Source organism: Chelonia mydas, chromosome 6 (assembly GCF_015237465.2).
Source record: "Chelonia mydas isolate rCheMyd1 chromosome 6, rCheMyd1.pri.v2, whole genome shotgun sequence".
In the NCBI taxonomy this organism is placed as follows: Eukaryota; Metazoa; Chordata; order Testudines; family Cheloniidae; genus Chelonia; species Chelonia mydas.
Genome location: NC_051246.2, coordinates 37956239 through 37970335, shown reverse-complemented (window position 1 = coordinate 37970335; position 14097 = coordinate 37956239). Strand labels below are relative to the sequence as shown.

The 14097-nt window shown below is 42.1% G+C and overlaps 1 protein-coding gene across 1 annotated transcript; it reads right to left on the bottom strand.

Annotated features, from left to right (window-relative positions):
* Positions 1-8199: 8199 nt before the first annotated feature.
* Positions 8200-11267, bottom strand: LOC102943483 (cytochrome c oxidase subunit 7A2, mitochondrial-like). The gene is made up of 2 exons (XM_043549857.1): positions 11039-11267; positions 8200-10857 (listed from the first exon to the last, which is right to left on the bottom strand). The coding sequence occupies exon 2, from the start codon at positions 9760-9762 to the stop codon at positions 9511-9513; it is 252 nt and encodes an 83-aa protein (XP_043405792.1). The 5' UTR covers positions 9763-10857; positions 11039-11267; the 3' UTR covers positions 8200-9510.
* Between the last annotated feature and the right edge of the window lie 2830 nt (positions 11268-14097).

Sequence of the window (14097 nt, the reverse complement as noted above, 5' to 3'; positions counted from 1 at the left end):
ACTTGTTACCAACTCTGTGCTACTATGGGTATGTCTATACTGCAGCTGGCCAGTGTCAGCTGACCCAGGCTCTCAGGGCTTGGGCTGTGGGGCTATCAAATTGCAGTGTAGATATTCAGGCTCACGCTGCAGCTGGGGCTCAGGGACCCTACGACGGAGGAAGGTCCCAAAGCCTAGACTCCAGCCTGAGCATCTACTTTGCTATCTTATAGCCCCATAGCCCGAGCCTGGCGAGCCTGAGTCAGCTGACACAGGCCACCTGCAGATGTTTTATTGCAGTGCAGACATACCCTATGTGGTCTAGTAGTTATAGCCGCTGATTAGGTGCCAGGATGCTTAGGTTCTATTCCAGGTTAAGCCAAGGTCACGCATATGACTTTGGGCAAGGCACTTCATCTCACTTTACCCATCAGTACAATGGGTATATTTATGCTTACAGAGCTCACCAGGCTGACGTGAGGCTTCTTTAATAAGCATTTGTAAGAGTGATTTAAGATCATCCAATGTAAGAGACTATAGAAATGTAAAGGTTTTACATGAGTTAACTAAGTATTAATTTTTCCATTATACTACATTACAAACCACCGCTCTATGAGGAAAAAAAAAAAAAAAATACCTATTGCACTTTCATAGCAGAGGATCTCGTAGCATTTGCAAATAATTATGCCCCCCAGCGCTCTATGAAGTAGATAAGCATTCCCATTCCACAGGTGAGGCAAATGCGGCCTATATTGATTTAGTGATTTGACCAGTGTCACACAGCAATGACTCTGCTGTGAATAGTGGTAAATAAAATAAATTCTGTACATTTAGGGCAGATTTTTCAGAAATGTTCAGCATCAACTTAACTCTGCTACTACTGAGATCAAAGGCAATTTTACCATTGACTTATGTGGGAGTCAAGTTACGCCAGAGTGGTCTGGTTTTAAAAATCCCACCTTGAGGGTACATCGACACTGCAGCTCAGGTGGACGGATACATGCTAGTTTTGATCAAATTAGTATCAGGAAATAGTAGTGTATCCACATTAGTACTTACACAGGGTCTGGGAAAAGGCTGTGCTCCGGTGACTAGCCCATGCCACTGCCTGTGGCTACACTGCTCCGACTAGTGTAGTAGCTCAATCAAAGCTAGTGTGTGTACATCTACCCAAGCTGGAAATTATACCTCCAGCTGCAGTGCAGACATACGCTTAGTCTGCAAAGCATGCTGGGATCCTTCAGGATCAAGTGTGCCATATAAAAATAAGGTATTATGTTGCAAGCCACTTCTTTGGTCTTAGTCACCTCTCAGTTACTGGTGGAACCCTACTGACACAATGGACTCTGCCATTGTAGCTGGAGAAGTTGATCCAATCTGGTTGTAAAAAAAGTCTACCTATACTGTGACCTACCATATTGGCCCAAGAGTCAATAGCATGGGTACGTACTAGAGCAGCACAGATACCAGTTTCATCCAGTTCTAATTAAATAAGAATTTCAAGACACAAAGTCAGAGTTCAAATAATAGCTAAACATTGAATTTCCTACCACTCTATTTCCCACTAGGATAATAGATTAGTTATGATTCACTTTCTTTCCTGTTTGTTAGACTTGATCTGCAGCCAGCACAGCATCACAATTGTTTAATTAACATGGTGCCAAAGAAGATATGAATATTGTTAAATACAAATACATCATTTCTCTAGCTATCTTTCAATGCAATTACCAGCCCAAGAAATCTTGGCTACTGTCCCTAGGTTTACCATGGTATGAAAAATCAGGTTGACTCATTTTTGCTTCTTACAGCATCTGCAGTAGTTAAGACATGCATCAGTAAGCACAAGAGTCTTCACAAAATCTTTATGATAACAAGATTCTCTTGAAGATGGTTGCAACAGTTGGGCCATTGTGGACCTTCTAAGGCTACTTAATATTCCTATTCATGCAAATACAGTGCAGGCTCCATCTTTTCACAATACCAGTCTTACATATTCATTAGAGGAAAAATGAGAGCTACATAGTGGAGTGAAGCAGTTTCTCCTTCCCTGAAAAGGAGGTTGACACTGCTGAACCTTTCCTCATGAGGTTCTCTTCATTCCCACCTTCATCTTGCCCCCACAAACCATTTAATAAACAAAGTACTTTGGCCACTGAAGGGCTACCAAAGGCAAGGAGATGGCACACATAATAACTTTATTTATATATCTTTAGGTAAAAAACACTCATATATAACCAAGCAGAGCCCTAGTCAAGAGTTTGGATCATAACAGAACAGTTTTTCAGGAACTTACATTTAGGTATTGCTGCTGACTTTGGCTGTAAATGAGATACATACACAATGAAGACACCGTATTTTGTGCTTTCCTCTTTGAATTAAAATGTGTGCAAAAAAGTTTTGGTATGAGGTTGATTGGAAAAAAAAATTCATGCCCAACTTTTATGTTTTGATCTGGGTGAGAATGATAACAAGACAGAGTACAGATTTGATTTGCTGATTAGTTGTCTTCCACCCCAGCAGGAGGCGGACGGGGAACAGGGATATCGTGACTCATTTTCTCAGAGTAGTTGTATCTGTTATGCTTTGATCTATCCAGAGAAAAAGAAGTCTTCCAATTCTGTGTAAGAAAAAAAAGTCTTTGAGTATAACAGCAACTCCTATAGGAAGAAAGATACAGTTTTAAAATTAAGAATATGGGGTGAAAGTTACAGAAAAAACTAGACCTTTTATTTTGAATTGGGGTTAGTGACTAGAAATGTCAAAATTGATTGTCTCCAAAAAGAGATTCTTAAATTTCTAAGTATGTGTTAGTTAATATGTCTAAATCAAATGACAAAAACCTCAAAGCTCACACCCCATTTCCAGGGCGTTATTTTGGTAATTGGAGTCTAATGGGAAAAGCTACATTTAGACATCTTTGCTAATCACTCAGGCACTTACTGTAGACACACATATAATGCAAGATGACTACAGAGATGGTATAACCAAGAGCAGTGACAAAATTGCTAACTGGGCCTTGTGAAAGAAGGGACAGAAGTGCCATGTAGAAGAAAATAAAGTGAAATGGATTTATTTTAAAAGCTTTACTCAACTATCGACTATCAAACAATCACTAAACTATTCATTCAATTTAACAACCAGCCGAGATGTAAGATTAAAAAATTTATAGTTTAGGAAGGGTAGCACAATTGCACTAAAACAAGGCTGTTCCTTTTTAATTCTGCAGCCCACTTCATAAATAGAGCAATCATTTTTCTCCTCTCCCCTGCCAAGCCTCAACTGTCTTATGGCATTAAGGTGTTACTTGGCTGTCAGGTATTTTCATTCTGAAGGTCACCAGAAAGGACTCCAAACATTGATGGCCTGTAGACCACACATCTTAAAAGGTAAGATATAAAGCAAAAATTAAAACTGAGTTAAGCATAAGTTTTATGTAATATTTATAGTGATTATGAAAAAGAATCTAAGCCCTAGATGATACAATAAATTCAAAACATGGACAAGTAGTGAACCAAATCGCCCAAACAGAACCAATCAGAACCAAAGCTTCTGGCAAAGGAGCAAAATCAACGGCCCTTTGGTTCGATCCCAACTAACATACATAGGTATGAAAGGGGATAGTAAATGTAAAACAGAAAAGCATACATAAAGAAGGAGAACAAATTTGTGGTCAGGGATAAGGTTGCTGAAATAAAGGCAGCCAACCAGGGAATCGAGCTTGGTTGAAGTAATGGAAGACCTTTTTTTGGAGGGACTATTAATATACTAAGGGCTACATATTCGAGTCCTATGACCAACCTGCCTCATGAACCTGGGGATGGAGAAAGCATACAAGTTACTACTTGTAATGTGAATAGTGCTATCTTTCCAGTCCTTAGGAGTCCTCCCAGGTGAATTTCTGGCATGATCAGGTCTCTCTTCTTTATTCCACTCCTCATGTTATTAGAGGTTGGGCTTTATTAGAAAACAATAATGGAGCTCCTGCACGGTTGCCTGTGTTGATTATTTTACATAGTCCCCATGAAGCCAGAATTTTGGATAGGTTCCTATTAATGTTGTGTCCAGTTGTTGTTTTTTTTAATTAAATATTTTTATGTGAATTTGGTGGGCGTGAACAGTGCTGGATTAGCAGATCTGGAGAGAGAAGTTCTCCGTTTATTCACAAAACAGGCACATAGGGGCAACGCAACCTTCTTCTAAGCGTATGCGCAACATTCCTCAAGTGGCATGTGACCAGGATTCATCACCAAATTCGGTCTGCTACTCCACTGTGCCTCAGTCCTGATCTAGAAAAGCACATCTAGCACACTGTGGATACTAGGCTCATTTCTATACATTTTACCCCTTTCGTGCCTCCTTAGCAATATTGGGAGTGCTAGAATAAACAGGATTTCAGGCAGCTGCCAATACCCTAAGCACTGTTTCTTATAGACATGTTTCGTTGCTGCCTGGAGCCCTGTGAATCCCACTGCTACTATTACTAATGCAGCTGAACCAGTGGTAGGTTTGTTTTGCAAAAAAAACATACTGTAGACCCATCCTAGGAAGTTAAGTGATAGTTCAGTCTCCATGCCTGAGTCCTCTCTTGATACTAGTGACAAGGGGATTAATTAGCACCATTTGTGGTTGGTTTTGAATATGGATGCTTGTCCATCAAGGACGACGCTGAGATCACCAAACTCATCTGACATAGGCTCCCAAGCAGCAGTCAGATAACTATTCTCCATTTGTAATAACTTGGATTGGAATTAGCCTCCTAGATCACCATCCTGCAATCTAACAAATACCAGCAAGCCCATCTGCCTGCACAGCCCCCCACTGATTTCAATAGGGCTCCATACCAACGCAGGGGTCCACCTGTTTGCATCACTTTGCCACATCAAGAGCCTAAAACTGAAAGTTTCCATGTTGCCAACCCCCAAAACTATCCAAGTCCCACTTCAAAATCCTGTTCCCATTGCAAATGGTGAGAGTTTTCCCACTGACTTCAAAAGGATTAGGATCAGGCTTTCCCCACTGTTTCTCCCCTGTTTAAAGTATCGGGGGGCGGGGGGGGAATGAGTTACATAAGTATTTTTAAGATCTCCTCACCTTTTCCCTATTGTGCTTTTATTTATTTGGCTGGTTATTGCAAGTGAAGTAAAGCTATATCAAATAAAATATTTAAATACAAGTAGCTATCTCCTTTTACATCCATACATAACCACAGTGCACCGTTGGTACTTCTACAGCTAAATTCACAGTCTCAAAGAAACTGTAAGACATTTATTTCCAAGTGTAAAAAGGTGCAGAATGCAATTTCTACCTATTTAAAACAAGAATAACCGGTAGCAATGTAATGAAAGTACTAAATGCCCGGCTGCTGAAGCATACTATAACTAAAAATTGTGTAGGAAATGCATTTAATGGAATGAGTTATATACTTGATCTCACTGGAAAGCACTTTGTCTGTGGCTAAGCACCATGCCTGCAAAATTCCATAGAGCTCTTGGACTTCCCTAAGGCAAGTTTCAGACAGTATTCACACATTAAGTGATGCTATTTTTCAACAGAAGTAAGTACTAAGCACAATCTGCAATGTTAACTTCACATGTCACTGTTCTTTATCATCAATTTTGTGTGATTTTGTCTTCAGTATAAGATATTAGAAGTGAAGGAATAGTCTTTTAAATGTAGAGTTGTTTGCAAAAACCTACTGAATTATTATAGAACCATACAAATGTAGGACTGGAAGAGATCTTTATAGGTCATCTAATCCATTCCCCTGCACTCAGGCAGGACTAAGTATTATAGACCATCCCTGACAGGTGCTTGTCTAACCAGTTCTTAAAAACCTCCACTGACTTCCACAACCTTCTGAAGTAATTGTTCCAGTTAGGAATTTTTTTCTAATGTTTAACTCAGTGGTTCTCAATCCGCTGCCTGTGGGCTGCTTGCAGCCCAATCTGCAGACAGCTGTGGCACATGTGATATCCTCTGGGCCACACAGGTATCTATTGTGCAGATGCAGCCCACATAACACAGAGAGAGCTGCATATGCAGCCCACAATAGTAAATAGGTTGAGAACCACTGGTCTAACTTAAATATCCCTTGCTGCACTCTAAGACAATCACTTCTTATCCCGGCCACAGTGGATAGGGAGAAAAAATTATCATCCTTCTCTTTATAACAATCTTTTACCTATTTGAAGAGTGTTACGTTCCCCCACAACCACCACCACTCTTCCCTTCTCCAAACTAAAGAAACCCAATTTTTTCAATCTTTCCTAGAAGGTCATGTTTTCTAGACCTTTAATATTTTTTATTGCTCTGCTCTGGACTTTATCCACTTTTTCTACATCTCTCCCGAAGTGTAGTACCCAGAACTGGACACAGTACTCCAGCTGAGGCCTCACCAGTGCTGAGCAGAGTGGAAGAATTACTTCTTGGGTCTTGCTTACAGCACTCCTGCTAATACATCCCAGAATGATGTTCACTTTTTTTGCAATTGTATTGCATTTTCTACTCATATTTAGTTTGTGATCCACTGTAACCCCCAGGTCCTTTTCTGCAGTACTGCTTCCTAAGCAGTCACTTCCCATTTTGCACTTGCACAAATTAGTATTCCTTTCTAAGTGTAGTACTGTGCATTTATCCTTACTGAATTTAATCCTATTTATTTCAGATTATTTCTCCAGTTCTCCCAAGATCATTTTGAATTCTAATCCTGTCTTCCAAAGAGTTTGCAACGTTTCCCAGCGTGGTATAATTCAAAATTTATAAGTGTACTCACTATGCCATTATCCAAATCAATTATAAAGATATTGAATAGAACTGGACCCCACTCAATATGCTCTTCCCATTTGACTATGAACGATAACTACTCTCTGAGTACAGTTTTTCAGCCAGTTGTGCACCCACCTTATAGTAGGCTCATCTAGGCAAGTAATATATCAAGTGTCCTATGTATAACCTAGATAATAAGATTCTCCATGTATAAGTGTCGGTACAAAAACTTCAATATATAGTTATAATAGGCCATTCATTTCACATCTCTGCATTTTCGTCTGGGAGCGCGGGGGGGGGGGGGTGGAAGAGGAGGAAAAGTCACATTTGTGAAATTGTCTGCTATTCAACAGCAAAGAGCACAAAGAATGAATTCATGTATTATCATACAATTAAAACTATTAATTCATATTTCAATAACCAAAGCAAGTAAGTAATAACCAATGCCTGGGGTAAGGAAGAGGTCACTAAATTATCTCTGAAAAATCATGCTGTTAACTGTAAAAATATAATGAAATAAAGAAAACAGGTTGTAATGTCTATTGTCTAGGACAGTGGTTCCCAAACTTGTTCCGCCGCTTGTGCAGGGAAAGCCCCTGGCGGGCTGGGCCAGTTTGTTTACCTGCCGCGTCCGCAGGTTCGGCCGATCGCTGCTCCCAGTGGCACGGTTCGCTGCTCCAGGCCAATGGGAGCTGCTGGAAGTGGTGCGGGCTGAGGGACATACTGGCCGCCGCTTCCAGCAGCTCCCATTGGCCTGGAGCAGCGAACCGCGGCCACTGGGAGCTGCGATCAGCTGAACCTGCGGACGCGGCAGGTAAACAAACAGGCCCTGCCCGCCAGGGGCATTACCTGCACAAGCGGCAGAACAAGTTTGGGAATCACTGGTCTAGGACATCAGTACGTTACTAATTTAACTTATCTAACATCCCATAAAAACTTAGGGAGATTTGTTCCCACTTATACCGGACCTAAATTTTGGTTCTGCATTGCTCTTTTTATCCATAATTGTTTATTTGGATCAGATGATGTTATTTCTGTGACTCATTTTTTAAATGAATTCTATGCAAATTTCATGAAGTTTTAAGCAGCTAGAAACATGAATTTATGCAAGGAAATATGAGTACAAGTAGGGGGTAAATACTTGTAAATACTGTGTAGCTGGATTCTTCACAAGGTCAGAAACTTGAACCAGTACAAGTCTCGGCTGCTGATACCCGCCTTTTTGTTAACCTTTCCCACAGATAAAACAAAGTAGAATGACATTTGGCAGATCACTTACCATGTAAACCTTAAAGCTCATGTTCTTTACAAAATGAACACAAAAGATGATGATAAAAGATTATTGTATAATATAATCTGTTGGGGAACTAGCTGGCTCAAGAAAGGGCTAATGGGATATAGTGTGGATAAGCTGGTAGAAGGCAATGATGAAGGAAGAGGCCTCTGCAAGTTCTCCTCCCCACAATTTTATAGCTCATTGGTTGCCACAAGCAAAATAAAACAGTTTTATACAACTACACACAAAACAGCAAAGCACCAACCTAAAGTACAGATCTGGCACACAACTGGATGTACAGCACTTGTGCCACTGTGGCACCCTAGCGTAGATGCTTCCTAAATTGACAGAACAGATTTTTCTGTTGATGCAGTTAATCCACCTCTTGGAGAGGCAGTAGCTAAGCGGCCAGACGAATTCTTCCATCAACCTAGCTGTATCCGCCCTGGGTGTCAGGTTAACCTAATTATAGTGCCCAGGGCACAACATTTTTCCACAGCCCTCAGCAAAGTAGGTAGGTATAGACCAGGCCGAAGGGTCTACTTGGAATTTCATTCCCCAGCTCTGCTTCCTGGCTCTGCCCTGTACACCTGTTGAAGACCTAAGTAGAAAGTTAACAAGTTAACCAGGCTGGTTTTGTATGCCTTGCTGCAGTGTCTTTCTGGCAGCAAACACATTTCTGGTGGGCAGTTATAAAGGTCACCATTTTATGGCTGTTGGATGGCCACTACAAAGTGAATCCAGCCCAACACATTATGAGGTGCATATGTAGATCCTGAATCTACAGCTCAAAACTACCATTATAACTGAAACCATTTATGATCAATCTCAGCAAAGACATCAAAAATAACTGGACATAGGGGCTGAATTGTCCTTTCACCCCCAGAAAGAGCTGTTTCCAACTCAGGAATGAAGAAATTTAGTCAGTATGAGGAACTCAACAAACCAACAAACAAAAACCAACCATTCTATTTGGTACTAATTACTCTACTTACTAGAGCAGCCGGTGCAACAAAAACTCCCAGCTTCTGCTACTCTGGTTTAGAAGAAGCCAGGTTGCTTTCTGACTTTCCAAAGGAGCTTTAGGATTTGGGGAACAGTGTTCTTTACTTAGCAGCAACCACTCCCCTGAAGCTGTGCAATGGGACCATCTGTAGTCAGCATCTATCTCCATACAGAGTAAGTTGGGTAGAACAGGCAATCAACCCGCTCCTTTGGCCAGAAGACAACAAAGGTAAGTTTTTGAGGGAGGAAGGCAGGTTGGGGGGTCAAGTGTAAGCTGCAGCAGCCTGGGCTCACTGTTTTTTTGTTTTGTTTTGTTTCCCCCAACATGTAAAAACTGCTTTATTGGTTGCAGTTAACATGTTACAATAAATATTGATCCCAAACATGAAATCAACCATGTATGACAAAGACAAGCAAAATCCCTGAAGAATTACATGAAATTGGACAAAGAGATGTTAATTAAGGAGGCATCTTGTAAACTGGAATCATTTCACTTTCTTGGGCATTGCAGCTACAAACAGCTCATAAACAGCATAGCATGTTCCAAAAACTGTTAGAGCCATGGTGGTTCTATACAGCAAACCATCTGCTAGTCCACCCTTAAGATGCACTGGCATTCCATTATCCTCCTGAAAAAGCTTCTGCTTCTCTGGAACTCTGTTTGCGACTTGTCTGTGTGAAGCAATGCTTATGGTCCTCTGGGAAATTTGCCGAAGAGCCAGCAGGTTCCGCAGCATATTGGCTCTGGTCCCTTCACCTCGGCTCACTGTTCCCAGGTAAAACTATAAGCCATTTTGATGTGGGGGGAGGCTAGTGGAGTTAGGCATCTAGCAAAGCCTCTTGTATCTCTGCCCCAGAGCGCTAATTCAAGTGTACTAAGTTATACTGACAATTGTTGACATACATGCAGCTTAATACAGCTCTTAAGGTAGTCTGCAGAGTTTACTTAAATTCTTAAGTGATGTTTCTAGCTGCACGTATGTGACTCGGTGCTATGTGGGTGAAACCCTCTGCAGTACAAGAGCTACAAACAAGGCCTTTGTCTCCATTTATGTCCTGCTTAATGCAGGACTTAGATAGTGAAGGGGCCCTAGCATTAGACTTCTGTGCTGGTATGAATTTTGTCTTCTCTTGCAAATTCTCTAGCTAACTCATTTGAAACTTAAGTATCAAAGCTGCAAACTACCTCAATCACTTTAAAGGAGCATTAGCTTCAAAGCTTATTTCTGGCTATTAAATGCTGACTCTGTTAGAGCATCAAGCCAAAAACCAAACACCTGACTTGTCACTGAAATGTAATTATAAGGGACAGCTGTGTGCAGTTCTGGTTTTGACCCTGAGGAGCCATGCAAAATGAAATGCCACAAAACCAGAAGTGCCCTATGACAGCTTAATGGAATTGAAGCAAACAAAATCTATATGTGATAGATTTTGAATTGCTGCTTCTAATGGAGCATTACAGAACATCACTTCAATTAATGAGCAGTTTAACTCATTGGCATAAACTAAAATGACTTTCAAAAGTGTATTTACTTAGGATCAAATTCTTTTCCCAGCATGCAGTAAATGGTCTGTGTGCTGAGGTGGGCAATGGGAAGGAATGGAATCTTAACCGTTCCATGATGGCTGCTCTGTCTCCGAGTTGCTGAACACCATGTCTCCTGTACTCCTCTGCACTGTGGAGGAATGAATGGCTGGTGGATCCATGTAGTAGTGCATTCACCCACACCCAAACTGCACTAGGACACAAAGCCTCTGCAGAGGGTCAGGCAATGTAAACACAGTACTTGTGCTCTTAGAATTCTATAGTACCCCTTCTCTCCAAGGTGATCCTATTGTTTCAAGAAAAAAGAAAAGGAGTACTTCTGGCACCTTAGAGACCAACAAATTTATGTGAGCATAAGCTGTAGCTCACAAAAGCTTATGCTCAAATAAATTTGTTGGTCTTTATGGTGCCACAAGTCCTCCTTTTCTTTTTGCGAATACAGACTAACACAGCTGCTACTCTGAAACCTATTGTTTCGAGAGCATTCAGCGAGTATGGAAAGAACAGTAGGATTTGCTTCATATATTTTAAGGTCCCTGGGGCAAAAATCTGTCTTCTGTGCTCTATGAGGCTGATCCAAAGCCCACTGAAGTCCGAGTGAGTCTTCCCATTGGCTGTGAAGGGCTTTGGAACAGGCCCTATACTCTGAGTACTGTGTCCATTGGCGTGTGCACGGGGTGTGCCCAGGCACACCCTAAAGCAGGGCAGAGCTCTGGGGCTGCGTGCTCCCGCGGGGCACCGAGTCTGGCTCCGCGCTGAGCCAAACGCTGCTAGGAGCCTCATGGTTAGGGGGGCCTGGAGGTTGGATAAGGGGCAGGGGCAGTCAGGGGACAGGGTGGGTTGGATACATAGGCGGGGAGATGGGCCGTGGTGCCCATGATCCATAGTTCGGCAACATGAGGTGGGGCCGTCTCACCTCGGGGGCAGCTCCCCCTTCCCCGGCGTCCTCTGCGCGCTGTGGAGAGTCTCGCCAGAGGCCGGGCAGCTCCGCACGCTGCCTCCGTCCCTAGTCCCAGAGCTGACCCGGTTCCCAGCCCATTGGCCAGGACGCTGGCCAAGGGGAGCTGTGGGGGGGGGGGCGGTGCCAGAGCTGCCTGACCGCGCCTCCCCAGCAGGGAGGGGGAGGGAGCTGCAGGCAGAGAGAGCAGCCGGAGTCTGTCACTGTCAGACACAGACGGGGGGCATTGTGGGGGCAGACAAACAGATGGAGCCGGGGGCAGGAGAAAGGAGCAGCAATGGGCACCCCGGGGCTGGCATAAAATACACAGTACAGAGGGGGCTTCCTGGGGGGTATAGCAATACTCCCTTCCCCCACAGACCAGCCCGGGGCTGCAGCTGGCTCTGTCCATCACTTCCCTCACCCTACCCCACAGAGACCCCCACAACCCTCTGCCCCCCTGGAAGATCCCCACCAGCCCCTGTGCCCCCATCATCCCTCTCCAGAGAGCCCCCCCTTTGTGCCTCCAGAGACAGCTCCCCTCCCCTCTGCCTTCCCCCTCCCGCCCCCAGTTCATTGGCCAAGAGGTTCCCAGACTGTTAGCCACCAAGGCCAACAGGAGCTGCACCTGAGGCAGGGGGCCTCCTTGCAGATGCAGACTTGTCCGGCTGTGCCTCCACAGCACGGGGAGAGGGCGCCACAGGAGAGCAAACCCCAGTCATCATCACAGGCACAGCAATTCTCTGGATATTTAATTTCACTGAGGCAAATAATTTAATCTACTCTTCCTTTCCAGACAGGTTGTGGCTTTTCTTGTAAGAAAACTTACAATTTCTTTGCAAAGAAGTCCAGTTATAATTTTTCACTTGAGAAGTGTATTTTCTGGTTGTTCAAAAGCTCATTTATTTTGTTAACTCGGTTTCATAGGGAATTTTAGAAGTCACTTGAATTGTAACTTTTTTTTTTCCATTGGTCCAAAAACACATGGAAGATGTGCAGATTTTTATTTCTGTGGGCCAAACCATGTAGAAATGTAAATGTCAGAGCTAGAAAAGCTCTGCAGGGGTATGGGTAGGGGTCCCTCAGGAAATTGTCCTCAAGTCATTCATTCTTCTGGGCATTCCATTCTCTTGTTCCCTCTTACAGTGATAGAGATCAGTGTCTCCACCCACAGGGGAGATGCAGAAGACTGGGCCAACCCTACAGCCACTCTGCCTCTACCCTTGTTCTCTGTCTGCTCCCTCTACCTGCCCCTTTGGTCTCCCTGGGATTCCCCCTACCATTACTCCCTCTGGGTCTTCTTTCTCTGGAGCTTCTCTGTAATGTATTTAATTTTGATGTATTTATTAAGTGTTAATTAATGCACTATGGGAGTCCCCCTTCAGTCCTCTGTATAAATTGATCCTCTTCTTTCTATATGTTTTGCCCATAGGGTTTTCTGCAGCCCTAGGGCAGCTAGCAATAACACCTGCGCCTTTGCAATGGGGTGAAGGAAGGGGACCATGAAATCCCTATTTATGTGATTTGCGAGAGGTGTTATCATTACTTAGGGTACCAAATGTGTTAAAATGATATAAGTGCCTTGTAAAATCCCAGAGCAAGCTCATTTTCATTTCTCATATAATAATCTCATATACAGTATACACACATTTTTCATTAATTTTATGAGTTGATTTTAGTATTATTAATAATTATTATTATTTATTATTAACTAGGTTACTGTTTTTTTTCAGTGTGGAAAATTGTGTGCTAAATGTTCGCCTTTAAAAAAATAAATAAATAAAATTCTCTGGGTGCACACCCTAATGAAATGTGCTGCACATGCCTATGACTGTGTCAGGGCTTAACAAAAAGAGTTTTGAACTATGGGGTTTTTTTTCCTCAGAGGAAAAAGCAAAGCTATTTCCATTGAACTTTTTGCCTCTTTTCTTCAGAGAATTGAAAGTCTCCTAGTGGATTTGGATTTTCCCTTCTGATAAGTAATTCTTGTATTGTTGACATGTAAACAAAATTTGGCTATTTTGGTTGCATGCAATTTTGTCCCAAGATAAAATGAGTAAATATAAGCAAACACTAATTAATCTTGTATATAGACTACCTTTTGAGAATAAAAGTATGTTCTTATGTGGATTTGATAAAGATTTAGCACACACTGTATTTTATCAGATAGAAACATCTTTTTTGGCTAAGTGATCCATGTTTGCGCAAACTTATGTATGTATCAAAGTATGATTTTATACTTTGACAGTTTTTAGTGCTTTTAAAAAATAGAGTAAAGAGATTAAATGGTGATGTGTGGGAAAAGTTGAGAGTTATTTATTGTGGGATAACTGTGTTTGTGTGCATGGTGCAGTTTTTGTTGTGGATATATATAAAATAGAGAATGTGCCATTAGCTTTATACGGAAGACCCTATGTCAAGTCCAAGTCTCAACACACAATCAGTCATTACATGGACATAAAAGGATATCATTTATAGTATGATTTCAGTGATCAATTAATTTATCTAACCTCATTCGTTGTACAGAACTATATTGTATTAGAGATACACAGGCAAAAAAGAACATGAGTGGCATTTTATTATTAAATT

Coding starts and splice junctions, on each gene's coding strand:
- LOC102943483 (XM_043549857.1), bottom strand. CDS start 9,762: ATGCTGCGGAACCTGCTGGCTCTTCGGCAAATTTCCCAGAGGACCATA.